This window comes from Eulemur rufifrons, chromosome 8 (genome assembly GCF_041146395.1).
Source record: "Eulemur rufifrons isolate Redbay chromosome 8, OSU_ERuf_1, whole genome shotgun sequence".
Lineage (NCBI taxonomy): Eukaryota > Metazoa > Chordata > Mammalia > Primates > Lemuridae > Eulemur > Eulemur rufifrons.
This window is the reverse complement of record NC_090990.1, coordinates 12,204,211-12,226,943: the sequence shown is the minus strand read 5'-3', so window position 1 is coordinate 12,226,943 and position 22,733 is coordinate 12,204,211. Positions and strand designations below refer to the sequence as shown.

General features: G+C 53.5%; 1 protein-coding gene across 3 annotated transcripts in view; it reads left to right on the top strand.

Annotated features, from left to right (window-relative positions):
- Window positions 1-22,733, top strand: part of CAPZB (capping actin protein of muscle Z-line subunit beta) — a 131,838-nt gene that overhangs the window by 93,575 nt on the left and 15,530 nt on the right. For all 3 annotated transcript variants that reach the window (XM_069479427.1, XM_069479426.1, XM_069479428.1), the window contains exons 4-6: window positions 3,124-3,237; window positions 21,060-21,201; window positions 21,722-21,838. In XM_069479427.1, the coding sequence (XP_069335528.1) occupies window positions 3,124-3,237; window positions 21,060-21,201; window positions 21,722-21,838 (373 nt within the window). The remainder of the gene's footprint in view (window positions 1-3,123; window positions 3,238-21,059; window positions 21,202-21,721; window positions 21,839-22,733) is intronic.

Sequence of the window (22,733 nt, the reverse complement as noted above, 5' to 3'; positions counted from 1 at the left end):
TTTTCACCTGAAAACTCCGGCTTGCTATGTAAGGCAGCAGCTCTGCAGGAGCCCGTGGAAGGACGGGGTTGTATCCATGTCCGTGCCCAGGCCAGGCTACCCTGGGGACTTGGTACCTGCAGGCCCTCCAGGTGGCCCTGCTCTGGGGGGGGGGGTCCCAGGCCTTTGGAGAGGAGCCCGGGGTGCTGAGGCAGCACGCTCGTCTTTCCTTCTCTCTTCTCCGTAGGAAACTTCAAGGTCTTCTGATTCTCTCCACACGTTTCCATCTTAACTGTGTTTGATCGTTTGCTTAAATAAGATCCTTATGGTGTGACCACTGCCAGGAGCACTGTTTGAAACCTGTTAGCTGAAACAAAAAGCCTTCTCGGAGGGAAATGAAAGGGCTGACTTTTGAAATCTAAGCGTTCCTGTCCATCTGTCTTTTTTCAAATGGCCTCCATTTAAGCTCTTAAATGTGTTCTGAGTGCCCCTTCCCCTAAGAATATTCTGGGTAATGTTATGATTTTCCCCCAGCTACAATTACCCCGGCTCCAGGACTAACGGCCTGAAGTGCTGTCGTCTGTGAGCCAGGGGAAATGTGAGTTACAGGCTTCTTGAAAATTGCAGGCCCCCGGTCCACACGAGATGGGCTCTTGTGTCTAATCAGATTGCCAGTAAATGAAAGCCATGCGGGTGGGTCTTGCAGGCCCACAGGAAGGTGGTGGCTGTTTAACTGTGGAAACAAGTCCTGCGTAGCAGCAGCGTGCTGAGGAGCTTCTCACAGGGGACATGTAGGGGAAGGAGGGAGTTCAAGTTCACACTCCCAGATTCTTGTCCACTCCCCCTGGTGAGTGGAGGAACTAGGCCTTGTTTACAAATGAATAGTGGCAAGGGCACCCTTCAGCTGGACCTTTGTCTCTGAGATTGGGTAAGAGGGCTTTGTTGTTTTTTGGGTTTTTTTTTTAATGTTTAGGTGTCCTCAAAAAGTTGCTCCGTCTCTTGGTTTGGAGGCACTAACGGAATTCCTGTGGGTCCTTTCAACCCTGCCCGTGCTGTGAGGCCTCAGCCCATCCACAGCATTCCCTGAGCACCCACTTGGTGCTGGGTGCTTTGCCGTAAGGGCAGGCAGCGCGGGCTCTCTGCTGTCACAGGCCTCTGGCGGTCTAGGGCAGGGGAAGGGTGAGAATGTTACAGGCAATGGGTGAGTGTGCCAGGGAGGAAGGTTACTTCTGCTTGTGAGGGGAGGGAAGGGGTGCAGCATGCAACAATTTATTCCTTTAACAGCAACAATTTTTTTTTTTTTACTAAAGGAGCATGTAGTTGAGTGCCAGGCCCTGTTCTAGGTGCTGAGCAGCTGTAGAGAACAAGACAAAAAAGCCTCTTGCCCTTTGCAGCTGAGGTTCTAGAATAGGCTATCTAAATTAATTCAGATTAAATAAAATTAAAACTTGAGTCCCTCCCTTAGTCGTACCAGCCACATTTCAAGTACGTGGTGTGGCTAGTGACTACCATTGTGGACAGTGCACATCTAGGACATTTCCACCATCGCAGAAAGTTCTGTCAGGCAGCACTGTGTTAGAGGGCCGAGCAAGACAGGTGGCAAGAATTAACAGGGCAGCCCATGCCGGGGAGGCGAGAGGCTCTCGGGAAAATACGAGGGTGCCTGGTGTTGGCGTCACACCTGTCTTCCAAGCCAGGGCCCCAGCTTGCTCAAAGTTCCTTTCCCGCGGTGTGTGCTTGGTCCAATGTGGCCACGGGCACTGGCAGTGGGGCAGGGGCGAGTGTTCCAGCCCACTCGCACAGTCTCTGCCAAAGCTGCGGTGAGCAGGGGAATGGTCGGCTTGGAAAGAGGGGTTTCCAGAGGCTCCTTCTGCTTGAGGGCAGGGGGTCTGCAGTAACTGCTGCCTGGAGACCCTGCTGGGACGCCAAGCACAGCGAATCTTCCCCTGCTTATTAGCCTTTGTGGACCAGCCAGGATATCCGGGGACGGCGCGTGGAAGAGGTCATCCAGCTTATTCTTGTTTCATCTTGACGTAATTCGCTGGCATAGGTGCCTGGCAGAGCTTGTGTGCACAGAATTCCTTAAAACTGGGGTTCAGGAGAAAATGACCATGCCTTCTTTCCTTAACATCAGGCCTGCATCACAGTGGCTTGTAGGTTTGTTGTCAGCAGGGGAAACGAGGAAGGCAGTGTGGGCCTCTGACGGGGGAAACATCAAGGTGTTTAGACCCAAGAGTGTAAAGGACTTTTCCCAAATTCCATATTGTCTTCTCCTCCTTTTCATTCCTCTCTCACCTTTTAAATTCTCCTTCTTTCTCTGAACACCCAGCCTCTGACCCCACCTGCAGGAATTAATGAGTAGATCTTTCCCTATAACCCCCTTTCCACTTCTCTGTGTGATTAAATGCTTTCCTGATGTGGCAAAATACATCTTAAGAAATGCAGCAAGTCTTTAGGCTGCAAAAAGACTGGTTCTCATTACTTTGCAGTCTTTATGTGTGTGCATGGCCCTTGGATGTTGGAAAAGCTATCCTCGGTCCATGTGGAGAACATGATCACTCAAGTTTTCTAATGGAATCAGCATTTCCCTGTGGGGCCGTGTTTCTCGCCTGCTTCTGAAACTGACAGCTCTCTTAATACTTACTATATGAGAAGGTCTTCGGAATAAAAGTTTATCGAGAGCCTCTGTCAAGTCAGGAAGGAGAGACAGGCATCTGTTGACCACTAAGGTGGTGAACACAAAGGAAAATGGGTTAAGAAAGAGCTAACATTTGTGCAGCACTGACAGTCTGTCAGGCTCTGGCCTGGGCACTTGATGTACTTTTCTCCTTTGGTCCTCGTAACAGCTCTGTGGGTGGCAAATAGTAGCCTCATTTTACACATGAGGAAGGTGAGGCTTAGAGGGTTAAGACTCTTGCAAAGAGTAAACAGCTGCTGAGAGGTGGACCGCAGTGCATACCCCAGTCTACCTGCATCTGAGCCCTTGCTCTGCAGACCTCCAGAAAGCCCTGTCTGTTGCCAGGGCCTGGAAAAATCTTTGCTGTAGGTAGCAGCTTTGCCTCTGAAATGTCAGACAGCTGGGGCTTGGGCTCACTGCTCATAGGCCAAGATTCACGTGATACCCTTCTCCTTCTTTCCCTCCAGGTCACCATGGAGTAACAAGTATGACCCTCCTTTGGAAGATGGGGCCATGCCATCTGCTCGGCTGAGAAAGCTGGAGGTAGAAGCCAACAATGCCTTTGACCAGTACCGAGACCTGTAAGTTACTTTTTCCCTGTGCACTTTAGCTCTTGTGATGTTGATAGGTAACTCCTAAATGACAGTGTGACCAGGCCAAGCAGTCTCCCTCGAATCTGTTGCCTGGCGGCTCACCTAACTAAGATTCTGAGCCGCCCGTAGCAGGACGCAGGGCACCACTTAATGATCGGGTGGGTTATGAGATGACTCAGTCGCAGGGTGCTGCTCTGTGCATACTTAGCTGTGTGTTACTCTGCATGGTGAATCTTCCTAGAGCAGGTCCCACTGGTACAGCACCTACTGTGTGTACGACACGGCACCAGACATCGCCCACACAGCGTCTCAAATCCTCACACACACGATTCCTGTTTTAGTCCCCATTTTTCAGATGAAGAAATTAAGGCTCAGAAAGATTAAGGTGCTTGTCCAAGGCCAGGGGCAGAGCCAGCATCAAAGTCAAATCTGTCCGTCTCAGAAGCCCCTCAGTTTTTTCCCGTACCACAAACTCAGTGCTGACCGTTTTGCAGATGGGTTGGCAGATCAGAAAGGTGAAGTAACTTGCCCACGTTCACGCATGCAGTCAGTGGTGGGCCTGGGACGTAAAGCCATCTTACCCGAGTGCAGTGTTTATTCATTTATCTGACAGACACTTAAGAGCCTCCCACGGGACACAGTGAGCACCTAGGCCATGGCAGGGGCTCTTTTTTTTTTTTTTTTTTTTTTTTTTTTGGAGACAGAGTCTCACTTTGTTGCCCAGGCTAGAGTGAGTGCCGTGGCGTCAGCCTAGCTCACAGCAACCTCAGACTCCTCGGCTTAAGCGATCCTACTGCCTCAGCCTCCCGAGTAGCTGGGACTACAGGCATGTGCCACTATGCCCGGCTAATTTTTTCTATATAGATTTTTAGTTGTCCATATAATTTCTTTCTATTTTTTTAGTAGAGACGGGGTCTCGCTCTTGCTCAGGCTGGTCTCGAACTCCTGACCTCGAGCAATCCACCTGCCTCGGCCTCCCAGAGTGCTAGGATTACAGGCGTGAGCCACCGAGCCTGGCCCATGGCAGGGACTTTTGAGACGGACAGATTTGACCCCCGCCCTCGCCACCCTTCCACTGCAGGAAAATGAGCAGCAGACCATGAGCAAGTCAGTGCCGTGGGGAGTTGCTCCTTCGTGGAGCAGTCCGGGAAGGCCTCTTGGGGAGGTGACACTGGGATGAGGTCTGACATCAGGGGGCCAGCCAGGCAGGGGGGTGGTCATGCCAGTGTCTACAAGGGGCCCTGCACGTGCACACACAGCTCTGTCGACCAGCAGGTGCATATCCTCAGTCCCTCTGAAACCGGAAGTAGGTTTGAAAGCGATCTGGGCGTATTTGGCCCCTTGTGTACCTTTGTAAGTTCCTCGTGAACCATCTCAGAATACTCCAGGAGCACAGCCTGCCCTTTCTGCTAAGTTTGAAGGTGGAAATGCAAAGTTCCCCCTTTGAAAGCGTTTGCTAGATTTCGCCCCATGTGGGGAGCGGACCTACTATGCGTGCAGTCCCCTAAGCCTGAGGGAGTTGCCTGGCCTCGTCCCTTTTTGTTCCGTCAGGAGGCTGCACTTTGTGTTTTTTTATTGGGCTCCATGTTTAGATGGACGGGGGTGGGGAGACCTTATTTTTTAGATTGAGTTGTTTGTGTTGTTATTTCCCCAATAAAGTCCTTCAGACACGGTGCCCCATGCTGCCGTTGAGGGCCGGACTGGGGAAGAGCCCAGCGCCATCTTCACTGCTGCTTCCCCCTTTCTCCCGTCCCTCTCGCTGTTCACATGAGCAGTGGCACGTGGTGATGCCTTCCGTGGGGGCTGGAGTGGCCTCTTGGCCTGAGCATTTCCCCATGATCATTAAAGACTTCAAAATAATCACTTCATCCTTGAAGTGACTATAGGATGTGTGGAAGTTATCCCATTTAACGGATGACGAAGCTGAGGCTCAGAGAAGTGCTGGAGGTGGTTAACGCAGCTAGAAAACGGCAAGACTGGGCTCCACACCCCAAGTCTGACTCTACACTGCATCCTGTAGCGCCTTCCCCTTCCTGGGAAGTGCCCGTTTTTAAGGGGGCTTTCGTTTCTGCCCCCTGTCTTTGCCTGCACTCTTCTCTGAACGTGATCTGACCGGGGGAATTGAGGGAGGGGTGGCAGGGTGGCTTCCCGCCCTTAGTTGGGGATTGAACTGGACAACCAGACCCCGAGGGCCTGGGGCAGTTCGTAATGGTGGGATCCAGGCCCAGAGGATGCCGTTCTGTCCCCAGCATCTCGGGGTGTTGCTTCCAAGGAGGCAGCAGGCGGAGAGAACAGGGTGCTGTGGAGGAGGCGGGGGAGGCCTTTTGTTCCCTTGCGAGTGCCAGGTGCAGCAGGGCCAGGCTCTCCCCATGTGACAGGGACCACAGGCCACCGAGGGACAGTGGTTGGAGCTGTCGTTTGGGACACCAAAGTCGTCAATTTCAAACCACCCACTGTTATCAGTGTGCTGAGAAACACTTTGCCTGAGACCGTATGCGAGGAACATTTTCCCAGCTGGACCACACATGACGAGCCAGCCTGTTTCTGGTGTAAAAATTATGAAAACAGATCTCCTTTTTCTTTTCTTCTTTAAAAACATCTTGGTACATTGCTCACCTCCAGAACTTCCCATTCTCAGTGTCTCAGGAGGTTGTTGGTGACCAGCGGAGGGGTCTGGAATGGGAGCTCTTTTCCCCGTGGTTTTAGAGCAGAGGGGAGCCGGCTAGGAGGCCTTGTTGGGGGACACTGGCCGTTGGTCACACTGGGCTTTTTAGGGACCAGGCTGTTCCATGGGGTGGAGGGGCAGTAGGTCGTGCCTTGTCTTCATCCTTCACGCAGGCTCTCCCATACAGACCCGTTCCCATAGAAACGCATCTGTTTCCCTCCCACCCCTACTCTTCCGTGGACTCTTCCTCTGTCTTCTGTTCACGTTGGCACGTGGGCTCAGGCCAAGGTCCCTCTGAGAGGAGGCATCCACTGGCAGTGCCTCTTGTCTGCTGGCTTTGGTCACTCCACTGCTGCGTGAGGGGCTGGGACGATGGCCTGTGCCCCCTGGCCTGGTGAGAGATGCCGGGAGCCTTGGGGAAGCCCACCTCTGCCAGAGAAAAGGGAACGAACGGTTGAAGAAGCCACCCCCTTGAGAGCAGGCGAGGCACCCCGTCGTGCCCAGGAGGGCCGCATGGGACAGGCTGCTGCTTCCGGGGCACCCAGTTCAGACTGGAGCTCGGCCTGCGCCCTGCAGTGGCCGAGGGAGCTGAGGAGCAGCCACAGCTCCTGTGTGACCGGGTCTGTAGCTCCTGCCCACCCCAGATGTTCCCGAATTCTTGCATCCTGATGAGTTGTAGAGTCAGGACTGTGTTTGGCTTCTGCTCTGGCCTCTCGAGCACCAGCCCCCGCCCCTGGTCAGATGACTAAAAACTGCCAGACCCTGGCCAGGCTGGCGCTCAGAGTCCTCTCGTGGGGACTGTGTGCTGCAGAGAACTTTCACTTTGTACTGGGAAGGCCACGCCGGCCTTTGCTCACACAGATTGTTATTTTTTTATTTTTATTATTTTGAGGCAGAGTCTTACTCTGTTGCTCCGGGTAGAGTGCAGTGGTGTCATCGTAGCTCACAGAACCTCAAACTCCTGGGCTCGGGCTATCCTCCTGCCTCAGCCCCCGAGTAGCTGGGACTACAGGCGTGCACCACCATGCCCAGCTGATTTTTCTATTTTTAGTAGAGGTGGGGTCTGGCTCTTGCTCAGGCTGGTCTTGAACTCCTGAGCTCAAGCAATCCTTTGCCTCAGCCTCCCAGGGTGCTGGGATTACAGGCGTGAGCCACTGCACCCAGCCACTCACACAGATTTGACCAGAACAAGAGGCCTTGGGTGCCCTTTCTGGCCACCACCCTGCTGTGCCCCTGTTGGTTCATGCCTTGAGATTGGGCCTGCCACGTGCGGGCACGCTTGCTGTCATAGACGCGGCTCCTGCAGGCACGGCCATGCACACACAGTCGTGAGGAAGGCTCCTGCTTCTTCTCCCCCTTCACCCAGTAACCCAGTAACCTTGTCCATACTCCTTGGGTTTTTTCTTAAAAAGACACGTGGAAGGAGATGTCAGCAGAGACCCAGGGCTGGGGCAGGACCCAGGCGGCCCATAGTCCACGCCAGCCTTCCTAGAGAGGGGGCCCTCACGTCTGCCCCAGAGGCTCCCTCTGCCACAGAGATAAAATCATCTTCCCTGAATCCTGAGGGAGAGACTTGGATTCTGTTCGGGTGCTGGCTTTGATCCCTAGGTCTGTAACGACTTTGACTTTGCAGGGAATTGGAATTAATCATCAGCACGTGGAGTCAATGTGGTCAGAGTGACACGGCTGAGGACAGGGTGACCAGCAGGCCCTTCTGGCTTGTAAACCCATGGGGATGTGGCATCCCCATCTCCCCTGGCCCATGCACAGCATTTCTCAACTGTGGATTAAAAGGGCCAGCATTTGGGGGGTGTGACTCCCCAAGGTGGGCAAACGCGTGTCCTCCACAGCCCTCTTTGAAGTCCAGCAGTGCCTGGGCCCCTCCTCTTCCTGGGTCCCCTCTTGTCCTGGGCCCCTCCCACTCTGGGTCCCTGCTGCATGCTCACCTTGGTCTTCTCACATTTGTCTCTTCCCTTTCTGCCATCCCCAGCGGTAGAAAGGGGTCAGAGTAGTTAGTACTTTCCCTGGAGAGAGTAACTGTCAGGCAGTTGTTGGTAGCGCTGCCCAACAACCCTCTTGTTAGATTAGAAGAGTCAGTTTGCTGAAAATGCTTAGGAGATGACAGGCCTGTTTTGCCGGAGTGCTGGGGCTGGGTAAGGGCCTCGTCTGCTCTCCAGTCCTCTTCGATTTCATCACTTCCCTCCCCCAGCCAGCCCTCCCACCTGGAACCCACCTCTAGGCTACTCTGATTCCTCTCTGCCAAGGTCCCGCGTGGTTTCTCCCTCTCCTTGGCGGGTCTGGCTCAGCGCAGGGAGCGTCATTAGAACTGAGTGCCAGGGCCATGGAGGAAGGGCAGCAGAGAGGGCAGACTCCTCGGCACTGGCTCGTGGGGTCACTTGACGTTCTGTCCCGACAGAGTTGACTCTGCCTTTTTAGGCCCAAGCCTAGTGCAGCTCGTGGGTCCCACGGCCTCCTTGCTCGGCCTAAGTGCTCCGTCCTTCTTGGGAGAGACTCAGAGTGGAGCCTTAGGGCCAGCACCCAGCTGCCAGACACAGCCTGTGTGCAGTGTGATCCCCACTGGCTGCCACGAACCCCAAGATCAGTGCTTTGATTTTCCAGCTGCCCAGAGAAGACAGGAAACCTTCCCTGCTCAACCTTTCTCGTTGGGTCTCGCCCTGGCCTCTGTCGGCGCGGGTTCTGCCCGAGACCAGATGTTCTGACCGAAGAAAGCTGGCACCGCTTTCTTCCCAAGATGATTACTCCCATCTGCGCCAGACATCTTGCCCCGCGCTCTGCAATCCTTGGCTCTTGGCTTGGAGCAGATAATACCTTCAAACATGCGGTTGCAATTTATTGGCCTTATAAGTTAATTTTAGTGGGTGTGCAATTGATTGAAATCAAAGCTTAACGAAGGCCAGAGTCTGGGGGGTGGAGGAGCAGGGTGGGGAGGCGTTTTGTGTTCTCCCTTGCTTCGGGTCTGAGATAATCTTCAAAAGCTTTAATTAGCTTTTCCAATCAACCCTCCTTGTCTGGAACAAGTTTACAGAACGAAATGAGGCTGGCGTCCCCGTGGCAGTCCCGGGCCACGGGACTCTGCAGGGAACGGCTGGTGCTGGAAGATGGGCCTTACCTGGGCTCCCCACGCCTCTGCCCGTCTCTGGGCCACTTTAGAGCTGTGGTTGTTCCCGCTCCTTCCCTCCATTCTCCATCCCTTTGCTCAGTCGATGTTTGAGGAACACTGGCCCAGGGAGGGCAGGACGTCCATGTTTGTGCGTGAGAAATGTTTGTCACCACGTGTCCTCTGTCCTTGAAACTGCAAACTGTAGCTGCCCTTGCAGCCCTGGGCCCCTCGGGGCACCCCTTGCTCAGGGTGTGAGCGGAGCCTGAGGAGTTCTGGTGTGTCCGCGCTGGGGACACCGCCGTGGCAGCGGAGATTTTCTGAGGCAGTAGTGCGGAAGTGTGTCGGGGCAGGTAATTGAGCTGCGGGGGGTGCAGGCTCCAGGCAGGAGGCCCAGAGCCCTCCCTGCAGGAGCTCTGGCCCCCACCAGGGCGTCCAAGGCCCGGCCACAGAGCAGGGAGGACCCTGGCTTTAGGAGGGGTTTCGACTTGTTCCTCCATTCCGCCCTGCTCACTGACCGCCTGTCGCTGGGTGAGTGAGCTGACTTCTCCAAGTCTGTTTCTTGCCCGTCCTGCGGGACTGAGGGGCACTCAGGGAGGTGCTGTCCACAGGCCCGCGTGGCACTGACTCCTCGTGTCCGCTCAGTGACCCTCAAGCTGCCGGGGTGACAGGGTCATTTTACTCGTGCAGCAGTTACACTGTCCTGGATTCTGTACGTTTGTGACTGTGGATGTCAGCTGTTTGGTGACAGACTTGGTAAGGAAGCAGGCTGCGTGATGCTGCCACCATGCGAGGGGGCTGTGGGTTCTGGATGTGGCTCTGCCACCACCCACAGCGAGACCTGGAGGGTAAATCTCTGTCTTGAAAGTGAAGTTAATGATTCCTGCCTGGTGCACCTCATGAGGGTGCAGGGAGGCGAGCGAAGATGCTGGCGGTTCCCATCTGTGGTGCCTGCAGAGTCCGCGGGATCACTGACCACGTGCTTGCCAAGAGCCTGCCAGGGGTGCACCACGCACCAGGGTCGGGGTGAAGGAGTCGGACGCAGCCCTTCCCTCACGGGACTCCCATTTTAACGGGGCTGAGGAAGTGCACACAGGAGCAAGTGAGCGCACAATTTGGCAAATGCTGTGCAGGAGCAAAAGCCAGGTGCTGAGGTAGGGAAGAGCAGAGGGCTGCTGAGGAAGGGACCGTGGGAGGGTTATAGAAGGTCTGCCATTCTGCGGGAGAGAGTTAGCAGAGCTGCCCTGAGACCGCTGCCCTTCCGAGGGTGCTTGCAGGGTTGGCCCGTGGTCGGCATCATTCCCTGACGAGAGTGGCTCACGGTGCACAAACTTCTACTGTGTGCCGGGTAGAGGATGCTTACCAATGAAACCCTGGGCACTGAGTCCCTAATGGGCTTCCCCGGTAGACAGCACTTCACACATGTAGTTATCGCTCGTCACTGTGTGAGTTAAGCACGTCCTGTGTGACTCCACTGAGGGGGCATTGAGAGCTTGTGCCTGGTTTCTCTGGGCTTCAGCACATGTGCCTTTCCCTGGACTGAGTTTGCTGTGTGTCCTTGGCTGTAACAAATCTCGTCCATGAGCACAGCTGTGCTGAGTCCCGTGAGTCCTAGCGAATCACCAATCCTCAGGTGGGCTGGGGGAGCCCAGGCACAGCCATGTAACCTGAAGGGGGAGGACCGTGCTCTGGGCAGTAGGAGTCACAGGGGCCAAGTCCCGAGGTGGTCCCAGGGTGGTTGTGGTCAGTGAAGGCCAGAGCAGGACATGGCAGTGAGGAGAGGTGCACACCTCTGGGTGGCACCCTGGGCACATGGGGACAAGCCTGAGGGCACCACCTACTGCACACCTTGAGCTCCAGGAGCAGCAGGGTAAAGGCAGGGACATCACCTCTGGCTTTCAGCTTGTCAGCAGCATAATTAGCATTCGAGTTTTAACACATATTTGTATCTTCAGCCGTGTGTGCAGGGAGCCTCTTTGAACCCGCCTGCCTGCTGGGGGACTCTGGCTTGCCACAGCCTCGGGCTCACGTGAAAGTGCTGGAAGCAGTTGATGGGGAAACCCAGGCTCACCTCAGTTGTGTTGTTGTCACTGGCTAGGGAGACAGGTCTTGGGGAGCCCTCTCAGCTTTGGGGGGAGCAGAGTTGAGCCTGCTCCCTGCCCTTGCAGGGTGAGTTTCAGCTTTTTCATGACCTCTCCTCCTAAGTGGGGGTATCTGCTGAGGTTCTAGGGCCCCTGAAGAGTGGGTCTGGACAGGCTTGCATGTTGCCCCTGCCCTGGGGCTAGTGACTGGAGCATTCACTGCAGGTACCCTTCATCTGGCGTCCGAAAGCCACAGGCCTTGGTTTGTGCTGTCTGATTTTCATCTGCGAAAAGAAAGTTAAGTGGAAACCAGGAGTGTGCAGAAAACAAGTTCACTCATAAACATCCCCTGAGTCAGCATTGGCGACTCTGATGCCTCCAGAATTCTTGGGTTCCTGTAACCATATGGCACACAGTCACACTTGGGTGGCTGGGGTGAAACCCCCCCTGGAAACGGGCCAGCCCCCTCCCGTGGTCAGGCTCCTTGTCCTGCCGGAGGCCCTGTGCTCCCCGGGCCGAGCTGCAGCCCAGGCGCGTGGAGAGCTGCTTGGTGTGAGCATTGGGGACAGGCGGTCTTGCAGAGGCTCAGCCTGCAGTGCTGAAGCAGGGAATTCTTTCCAGAACTTCCAGTGCAGGGTGCTCGGTGGTGTGCCCGATTGCGGGCCGTCCAGGCCTCCTCTCCTTCCCTGACTTCTCTGCACCGTGAGGCGGCGTGTGCTCCAGGAGGTACCTCCCACCACAGCTGGGATGTCTCAGGATGGCTAGGCAGCCTGGCATGGGGACAGAACACTGGCTCTGGGCCAACCAGACCTGACGCCCACTCCCGGGTCCCCACTTCTCAGCCCTGTGACCTGGGCACATTCCTGATCTCTCTGGGTTACAGTTTTCTTAACTGTAAAATAATGTATGCAATGTCCCGACACAGAATGGGTTCTTAAAAAACAGCAGCTTTGAATGAGAGTGATGGCTTTGAAGCCCTAGAACGTCTTGACTGTTGGCATTCTCACAAGGTGGCCACATGGGGCTAGCAGTAGTGTCACCCGTAGTCCAAAGTACAAAAGACGGTCGTGGCGGTGCTGAGTGTGGACGGTTCGGTCAGATTCCAGAGCTAGATTGGCGGCTACGCCGGCAGCACCATTGTTTCCAGAGAGCCTTCATTATTTCTTTAAGTAAAAAAATAAAAACCTCGTAAAGAGAGGCTATAAAGTGCGGCAGCCGCGGTCCAGATGTGCACTTCTAAGTGCAACTGGCATTAAAGTCGCACATGCCTAAGCCGATTGGTATGTTTGCTCAGGGGATTGTTGCACCTGTGTGTACTGGAAGGAATTTCCGCCGAATACCTGTCCTGTGTCCACAGTCAGACTCTGGGCCACGTTCCTTAGACTGTGGTGAAAACAGCTGGTCTCAACACACAAACAAGGGCAGTCGGGTTTCAGCATCAGATCTGGACGTGGCCCGCCCAGAGCCAAGTGTTGATCTTTCTGCATTTTGTGCGGAGCCAAGTCCAGCCCCCGGGCTGTGGGTGGGGGGCTCTCGCAGCAAGCAGCGCCTCGTGTTTCTGAGTGGTGCTTCCTGGCCGTTCAGGGCCCGGCTGGGTTGTCTTCTCTCCTGAGCCTGGAGAGAAAGAGCCTGATGAAAACCAGCAGCCACTGGGTCGTCGAGTGCTTACTCTGCCAGCAGGCAGAGCGGCAAGGACTTCCGGCCTGTTGTTCCATGGTCTTCCTCATGTTTGCACGAGCTTGTTTTCTGGAGGCACCCTGAATGGGGGCTGGGACACCTGGCGTAAGGAAGGGAGCCCACGTTTCCCAGCCTCTCGTGTGCTGTGTGCAGCAGTCTGGACTCTGCACAGTTGTGCCTGTTGGGCAGCACCCACACCTTCTGCTGGACAGGGGATACACGCAGCTTCTCAAAGGTGGCCACTTTGGAGCCAACAGGCAAGAAAGGAGTGTTGGTCTACACTGCAAGGAAGGGGGCCAGGTTTTAGATGCCTCTCCGAGCAAATTGGAGAGTTTTCTTTTTTTCCTGGAGTGGAATTAAATTGTTCCCACCTGTGAGTGCCGGCTGCCCTTTTTATGTTGTAAGGATGTTAAGGATGATCAGAAAAACAAACTACCGCTGATAGCTGTGGATTTTCGTTTCCTTTTCAGGCTGGGAGGAAACAAGAAGGTATTGTCTTTGGGCCAGAACCTCAGCGCTGGTGGAATAGCTCTGCCTGTGGGTTTTGTTCTCTCTCTTTGCCATAAAATCCATCATTTCTGTGTGAACTAACACCCGAGTGACCAAGCACCAGACACAGCGCAGTGTCCCTCATGGCCATTTATTTCTCACGGGTCTCGCTGTTACTACTTGGTGCGATCTCAGAAGCAGAACAGACCGTATACACGACGGAAAAAACACGGGATAGGAAAAGAAGAATCTTGTGGAATTTCAAAACTTGGGACATTTTGAGGGCCAGTGTTCCTAGCTTAGCACCAGATAATAGAGGAATTCTACTTGTTTCAGTTGCACCAACATTGTAAAATTTTTACCCTGAACTCCTTAGCCATTAATAGCATTTCAGCCAACCCCAGCTCATGTATTCCCTCCTGTCTCTCCCTCATAAGCCCCAGCAGGTCCCTCAGCTCCAGGAGAGGCTGTGGGCATTCTCGGCTTGCTACTGTGCCCCAGCGTGAGAGAAGCACCCAGACCGTGGCCCCGCTTCCTAGCGCACCGTTTCTGCACAGGAGCCTTCACTCTGGCTGCCAGTGCTCTTTCCAGAGAGTCTTGGAATTCTCTAGCACAGAGAGCCGGTCCGCATGGTCTGGAACTCGGTGATGTGCTCATTTGCGTTGCCTCATGCTTTCACGTGTATCCCACGCATGGGGACCTCCAGGGAAGGGCGGCTTGGATAGGATGCAGATGACAGCACATTCAGAATCCCAGAAGATACGTCGAAATGTTAAAGCCGTGTCCCTGAGAATTATACTTAACAGCTTGAGCGGAGGGTGACACCCTCCGACCCGGTATACCAAGTTCTCAAGCATAGGATGTGAGAGACGATTTCATGACAGCACAGAAGAAAAAAATATCCATTCGAGATGACTGGGAGCTCAGTGTGTATCCGTACGGGTGAGGTGTGATCACCAGGAAAGCTAATTTCGTCTCGGGTCCTCGTGGGAGAAGTGGCTTCTATGCCAAGAGATGTGCTAGTCTCCGCACATCGATTCACACTGAGGGCATTGTTTTCCGTTCTTGTATCCTTAAGAACACTGGCGACCTGGAGCGTGTGTAGGAGCAGGATAGATCAGGTATGGGGACCTAGGGGAAGAATGTAAGGATGAGAGGCCGGAAAAGAATAATCTCGGGGTGCGTGTGAGCCAGTTTTAGCTGTTTAAAAGCACTAGGTCGGGAAAGGGCATTCAGTTCTTGCTTTGTGTGGTTCCAGAAGGCAGTAGGTAGACGTTTTCACTCAAGTCCAGAGAGGACAGTTTGAATTGTTTAAAACGGAAATGTTTGCCTTGGGAATGTAGTGAGTTCTCTGTCACCAGAGGTGTGTGAGCAGAGCTTTGGCAGAGACTTGAGATGTGAGGAACCTGCCCTGCAGCGCTCAGTCTGCCTCATACAGGCCCTGGTGCAGCCACCAAATCCGGGAGTCAGAGCTGGGAGAGCCCCTCCCGTCCGGCCTCTGATCCAGCCCTTTGATATTACAAATGAGAGAACAGTCTTTGGTGCCGTGTTGGTGCCAAGTAAATACTCCTGGCCTTCCCCTAGCTTTGCTTAATAAAGCCGACTACAGGGGGAAAAACCCATCCCGGCATCTGCGGGGCTCACCTTGGGGCCAGAGGTCCAAGTCTGCTCGAGCCTCCTGGGGCTGAGCCCAGCCCTGTGAAGGGGCCCACCCGGTGATGGCCGAGAGTGAACCCAACAACCGCAGAGAGAGTTTCTTGGCCAGTGCTGGGAAGCCCTGCTCCCGGCAGGTCTGTCCTGGCCCTGGTTCTTCTGTGGCAGGTTGTGGCATGTGACTCATTACCTGTTGGGAGCCTTTGCATTCGAACCACGAATCCTGCCACGCTCCCAGGAGGCGACTTGAAAGGAAGGAGTAAAGGCCAACCCCAGAGTCCCTTCCAGCCCCGTCCTCCCTGCTGCTCGCAGCTTGGCGCCGGCCAGGCCTGGGAATTGGCGGTTCATAGCTGCAGCTCAGATTCCCGGAACAAGTTTCCATCCTGGGTCTCCGTGCACACCTCGGCCTCAAACACCCCATAAAGCTTTTGGAGCCGAAATACTTTCTTTTCTTCTTGCTTTTGTGAAGTAGGTCATTTTGAGTGTGAAGTATTATGTTTTCTCTTTTTTCTCCTTCTCTCCCAGAAGTCCTGTGGTTGAAGAGTTATGGACATAGAATCTATGTATGTGACTATGACGTTATTTGACTGGAAGAATGATTTTTCAGGGAGAGATGGGGAAAGGGCACACAACCCGGAACTCTGAGAAGAAAAGAATTACTGACACATTAGGCTTTTAGCTGATCCAAGTTTAGGGATCTAGCCAACGCCATAGAATAAACTCAGCCAGATGTTTAAGTGTCATTGGCTATGCTGATGGACGGCCAGACCGTGCGTCTGAGGTCCTGCTCAGCAGTGCCCCCTGGTTTTTGCCGATCCTTTGGAGTATATGAAACCTGTATCTGCGTTGTAATCAACATACTATTTTTCAAATGGCAGGACTTGGGATTCTAACCCCAAGTGGTCCCATCGCCTTAGTCCCAGTTGTCTGAATTCTCTGCTGTTCATTTGCTTTAAAAAACGTTCATCTTGGCTGGTCGGAAGGCAGTGACGCGTTATCTCACTTGGTTGTTCATTGTTCAGTCAATTACACATTGAACTCCTTGTTATACTCCTTCCCCCTTCTCACTACTGCACTTGAGTGGTCTTAGGAAAAAAAAAAACACGTTAATCTTTTCTGGGCATCTTGAAAGCCACCAAGACTGTAAGTGGAACCGATGGCATCAGTTGGAGGAGGTAGCTCTTTGGGGGACACCAGCAAAGAGGTGATACCAGTGTTTTGCCCCCCATCATTCCCGGGCTGATCTGTCATTTCACCCACTCTTGATCTTCCGAGGTACCCACCCACTCCCCCAAGACACACACTTCACAGTTCGACACTTGTCCAAGGTGACTTCTCCACGGTCTTCCCGAGATTGTCCCTGTGTTGTCCTGCTAACGGGAGCCCTGATTTGGGTGTGTCATTCACCCTCTTGACTGCCTGGACTTCAGCCCCTGCCGCCTGACTTTCCATTTAGGTAGGAGGCCTGAGAAAAGCCCACGCCCTTCTCTTCGGGCCTGTGCATTTAAAAGAAGGTTCTCCATGCTGCCCACTTGCCCAGAGACTTCCATGGGAACTCTCTGGGCTTTCCCACTTGAGCCCGGGTCGCTGAGCTGTGGTGGTGGTCCCGCAGGCGACCTGGAGAGCTGGGTTTTGCAGTTACCAAGCGTGGGCAGAAGCCGGGCAGGGCAGGGCAGGGCACTTCCCCCGCAGCCTGCTCTCGGCGCTTGCCCACGGCCCGCATTTGGTCCTCCACGCACCTGGACGTCCAAGGCCTGAGAGCGAGGCGCTGGCCACGGCAGAGCCACCTTATTGAAATGGCATGTTAGCATTTAAACAATATTAATACTATTTGACTCATTAAATATACAAAGGCCAGTTAAAGTGCTTCCATGTGTGTGCTGTTAGTTCTGGCGGGCGACTCCTCAGATAGCTTTATGTGGTTTCAGACAACATTTTAGCACATTCTTAAAATACCCACAAAAGCCTTTATGTAAAAACTCATAAATGTGAACCACATAAAAATTATTTTTTTCCTTGTTTCATGTCATTATGATCAAAGTACAGTAGGTAAAAATAAATTTTCAAAAACTTGTTGAGGTCCCTCTTTAATTAATGCTTCACGCGCAGCACAAAGCCATAAACCATGTAGTAGGGGGACCGTCTGCGCGCCCCGCAGTCACCTCCTACCCGGTCGTGCACAGAGCCGTCCTGACGACACTTGCCGGAGAGGCTGGTGCTCCAGATCCTGAAAGAGCCTTTCTAATCGCTCAGGCCTCTACTCCCTTTGTCTGGGAAGATCAGGTTGAGACTTGTGGCCGCTCAAGTCCCTGGAGATCCTTTTCGGTGACTGGAATGCAAGTCCATTCTTGAACGTTGTGGTGTTTGGGCCATCCCTGCAGAGGCCAGGTCTCAGCACGCCTGCCTCGCCTCCGCTGGGCACACCCCGATTCAGAGAGGGAACAGATTCAAAGCGGGAGACCAACAGCATCGCCTCCAACCATGCTGCCATCGTTCCTTATAAAAAGTCCAATCAGCTGTCAGTTAGGAGACCCCAGTGGAATACCGTCCTGGCTGTCTGAAACGATGTCCTGGACATCATGTGGCTCCATGGAAAGTGCTAACGATTCTGTGCCGAGTGAAAAAAGCTGAACTCAGCATGGTACTATTGCTGTGCATATGGTCATATAAAAACTGTGCATCTGGACAAAGACAGGGAATTTGGAAAAAGCAGATTTATGGGATAAGTTGATTTATGGCATTGTGGACTAATTTTTAAATTTCCTTTTTTTAATGTTCTTACAATAAGTTTTTAAATTTGGGGTAAAATAAAAACCCACAAGGAGGTCATAATAGAGTTTGCATTTTTACCTCCTTTGTCTCCGGCATTTGAAACTTTAGACCTGGTCGATGTGGCCGGCCAGGGAGAAGCCGCCCGGAGTGGGAGCTGGGCCACAGGGTGGGATGCTGGCGTGGAAACAGCCAGTTCCACCTTATAAAACTTTAATGCCATTCGTTGTTTTCTTTTTCTGGAAGAAACAGGATGCTCAGGGATGGGACTGAGGGGGATCAACCTTAGGCCACCTGGTGCTTTTGAACTGGTCGCTGGATGGTGTTGGCGAGGGCTGTCAGGCCAGCAGGATTCCTCCTGGTCACCTTCCAGGGCAGCCTGACCCTGCCGCTCCCCAGGCTTCTGCACACAGCAGAGCAGGCCTTGGACAAGAACGACGTCCTTCCAGGACGGCCAAAGGAAAGCAGGAATCATCAGCCCATCCCTTCTGCCAATACAAGAAAAGCCACAGTTTTAAAGTTGGGGTTTTTCCCCCCTTTTGATGTGGGGCTGCTGTCCCTACAAGCCGACTGAAAGGGAAACCCGTGTGTTAGAACGAAGCCATCTGTCGCCAGCAGGAGGGGTAACTAGCAGGCCCGTTGGGGTGCTCCTGCCTCGGTGTTGATGTGCCTCCTAAGTTAACTTGCAGACTGAGGAGCTCTCTAGAATCCGGGAGAACGAGCCAGAAGGGCTCATGGAGCCCATGGTGCGCGTCATCTGTGCACTGGAGGACCTCAGGGACGCAAGGTGACCAGTACATCTCCACGTGTCCCGGGAGCTTTCCAGAGTGGGCTGGTCTGTACCCAGCTCCTGTAGGTTGGCCCTGTGGAGGGAGGTAGGGCCTTGGGACCTAAACCGAACACCAACCTCTTTACCTTGCCCTGCCCCACGGAGGAGGAGTTTGGAGAGAGACTTGAAGCAAGAGAACTTATCTCCCACAGTGGGGTCCCCGAGTGCCAGTCTTGGCCGACTCCTGGAGGTCACCTAGGATGGCACCAAGCTCTGGGCCCCACAGGGTGTCTGTTTATTCTCTCGTCCTTTCCCTCTCAGTACTGCCCTGTGCTGTGACTGTCCAGAGCCACACCCCTCCCCATTCTCCGCTGTTGACCAGCGTTTAGCTCACATCTGGCACCTGACACTGCAGCCCACAGATGCTCCCTGAGTGGCTCCTGCGCTAGCCAGGCAGGCCTGCCCCGACCTGCCCTCCTGCAGCCCACTTGCCAGTGGGGGACACCGTTGTGAGTTTGACAGCTTAATCACAGTGGGTAGTGTGAGCGGGACAGAGAAATGGGGCAGAATGTGGCCCTGTGGCAGGGGGCTGGCCCCCGCCTGCCTAAGGGGACCCTGGTGGGGAGGGTACGAGGATAGGGGGCCACAGTGGTTTAGGGCAAGAAGACAGAACAGCCGGGCACCCTGAGTCTTACTAGCGGCAGGAGATTGTCATTGCCCTGCGAGGCTCCTTGCTTCTGCAACGACTGCCTCTTAGACTCGGGCATGTTTCACATACTGACTTTTCTTTAAAAAAAAAAAAAAAAAAAAAAAAAACTTACTAATTTGAAATAGTTTCAGAGTTACAGTAAAATTGCAAAAAAAAAGAGTATAAAGAAATCTTACATATATTCTCCCACATTCTCTAAATATTAACATTTATTATATAATAACTTTATTGAGCCATAATCCATAGATACATGTTAATTTTTAGTATTTAATTTTAACAATGAAAACAATAATTTGTTAGGGTCGTTGCTTTCCTATATTGTTCTCAACAGTCTGTTTGTAAAGTAGATGTCCCCGCTGCGTTCACAGGGCCAGTCGCTGGTAGCCTTTAGTAAACAGTTGTCGGATGGATGAGTGCGTGAGCATAGCTCGCACGGGGGGTGCTGGAGCTGGCACTGGGTGTGCCCACCCCATGCACCATGGGGCCTGCCTTCCTGGCTGTCCGGGTCTGAGGACCCTGCACTTCTAGAACGTGCCTGCTGTACCTTTGATTCAGGGATTAATTGGAATCAGAGAGACCCTGCCAGGGGTGGGGAACCTGCAGCCCCAAGGCCACATGCGGCCCTCCAGGTCCCCAAGTGCAGTCCCTCGACAAATCCAAACTTCACAGAACAAATCCCTTCATTAAAAGGATTTGTTCTGTAAAATTTTCATTCAGTCAAAAGGCCGGGCTCAAAAGTCCAGAAGGCCACAGACTTTGTGATAAGGAATGTGCCAGCCACGAGAGGTGAGAGTTCTCGGAGTTCCAGTTGGCTCCCAGCAGCGTTGGAGGCACCACGTCGGCTGACTGCACTCCCCAGGTTGCACTCACAGCAGCCTCCGTCGTGACAGTCGGCTTGCGTAGCTTGGATTCGGGATCCCAGCCTGGTTCCCTGGCCTCCTCCAGCCTTTTCTTCCCTCTTCCATTTGGCCTTTGTAAGAAATGTTTCCGTATTGACTCAGATCTGAGTAGGAAGCTCTGTCCCAAGCTTAGCTTCATTTCCGACGAGGGTCTTGTAGTAAGTTGCTCCGAAAGACCAGCAGGACCCCTGGTCTGCCCAGGCTCTAGAAGGATCCGGGCAGGGAGGAGTTTGTAGTTGTATTTTTCCCTCACTTTCCCTGTAAAATAGCTACCCCACAGACAGCAATACCAGCCAGGCGCAGTGGCTCACGCCTGTGGTCCCAGCACTTCAGGAGGCCAAGGTTGGGGATTGCTTGAGACTAGGAATTTGAGACCAGCCTGGGCAACATAGTGAGACCTCATTTCTACAAAAATAAAAAAGATTATCCAGGCTTGGTGGCATGTATCTGTAGTCCTAGTTCCTCAGGAGGCTGAGGCAGGAAGATCACTTGAGCCCAGGAGTTCAAGGTTCCAGTGACCTATAGTGACCTATGATCAGGCCACTGTACTCCTGTCTCTTAAAAAAAAAGGAAAAAGAAAAGAGAGAGAGAGAACAGAAAAGAAAAGAAAGAAAAAAGTGGATTGTCCACTGATGTCACACCCTGTGCTGCACCTTTGTCTGGGAGGACTGGGACGCTCAGCGAAGTGTGGGAGGCTTGCCGAAGACCACAAAGCTAGAGAAGGTGGCAGAGCTCAAACTCAGGTGCATCTTTATGACTCCTAAGCCCGGGTCCTTTCTGTCAGCCCCAAAGGATGCTGCACCCCTCCCCCAACCACAGGACGATCAGAACACATCCAAGGATCAGCCCTGGGACCGTTGCAGGGAGGGCCTTTAATCCTAGACAGACATTTAGGTGAATCTTTGCCAAACGACAGCCTGAGACCTGGGTTAATGATCTGTAACTCACCAGCTAATGGGCACGTGCGCCTGTTTCCTGCAGGTATTTTGAAGGCGGCGTCTCATCTGTCTACCTCTGGGATCTGGATCATGGCTTTGCTGGAGTGATCCTCATAAAGAAGGCTGGAGACGGATCCAAGAAGATCAAGGGCTGCTGGGATTCCATCCACGTGGTGGAAGTGCAGGTACAGCCTCCCCAGCAGCTGGCGGCTGGGGCCACTGCGTGTAGATGGCTCGCCAGTGCGGCCACACTCTCTGGCAGGTGCAGGGGAGAGTACTGTGATGTGTAAACACCTGCTAATTCCCATAACGCCCTGAAGCCTTGGGCAAAGATAAGTCAGGACTGCAGTAGTCACTGATGATAAAATTCCCAAAAGAACTTCGTACACATGATTACAGATACTGTCCCTTTAAAAACAAGTTGGAATTTTGTAAGAAAGGTAATTCGTGGTAATGACCTGGGGAGGGGCATGTTGGGGAAGGTCAGTGCTGACCTTCTGCCCATGAGTGAGCAGTTGCCCACTTAGGGTGAGCGTGTGTAGCCAGCCAGAAATCCGCCTTCGAAGTAGGGCCTCACATGTTCAGATAAAAGCCGTCTGGGCTGTGCGAGGTTGCCCGCGCCCGACTCTGAATCCAGGGGGCCTTTTCAGGCTCTCCCTGGCTCAGGTTGTGCCCAGGGTTCTGATCTCTGTCTCCTCCCCGCAGGAGAAATCCAGTGGTCGCACCGCCCATTACAAGTTGACCTCCACGGTGATGCTGTGGCTGCAGACCAACAAATCCGGCTCTGGCACCATGAACCTCGGGGGCAGCCTCACCAGACAGGTAGAGTGACCCGTTCGTAGCAAGCGGCCAGTGCCCACAGGTGCCAGCCTCAGCGCTGACCTTCTGCAGATGAGTGAGCAGCTACCCACTTAGGGTGAGCATGTTTGCCCGGCTGGAAATCCGCCATGGAAGTAGGGCTTCACGTCTTCAAATAAAAGCCGTCTGGGCTGTGCACGGTTGCCCAAAACTTGCTCCACTGGCCTCCTGCCAAGTGAGGACAGGGGCTGGCCACGGCTACTGCTTCTCACTCCTCAGGGGCCCCCATGTCCCTGTACTGCATGCTCTTGTCATGCTGTGAGGAGCAGTGCTTGGCTCCATTGGCCACGTCATGCATGACAGTGCCATCAGTCAGGCCTGCTCTCCAGGGGACACTCGTCTGAGCTCAGGGGTCTACACCTTGCTGTTCTCAGCCTGGTGTGAGGACCAGCATCAGCATCACCAAAGAGCTTGTTAGAGACAGAAATCTTGGGCCCCACCCAGACCTATGGAATCAGGATGTCCATTTTAACAAAAGTCTCCAGGTAACGTTTATGCATGTTAAAATTTGAGAAGTGCTACGGTGTACCTTTCTCTCATCTTTTGCTTGGGTACTACTAGCAACCTGTCTCCAAGGTGTCCTCCCAGATTGTTTCTAAAACGAACTTGGAGCTTGGGCTGGAAGGCACTGCCTGGCCCTGGAGCAGACTTAACTTTTACTGAGATCCAGGAAGATTTAAGACCCTTGTTTAAGGGTCCATGTTTAAGACTCTTGACATGTTCAATACTATGTAGACCCCCATTCCAAGAGAAGGCCCTAACCTTGTGCCAGGGCAGGGCAGCGGATGCTTGGTGTGCAGGGAGAGAGAGAGAGAGAGAGAGCACAGGCCAAACACAGGTGGGACTGCGCCACGCCATC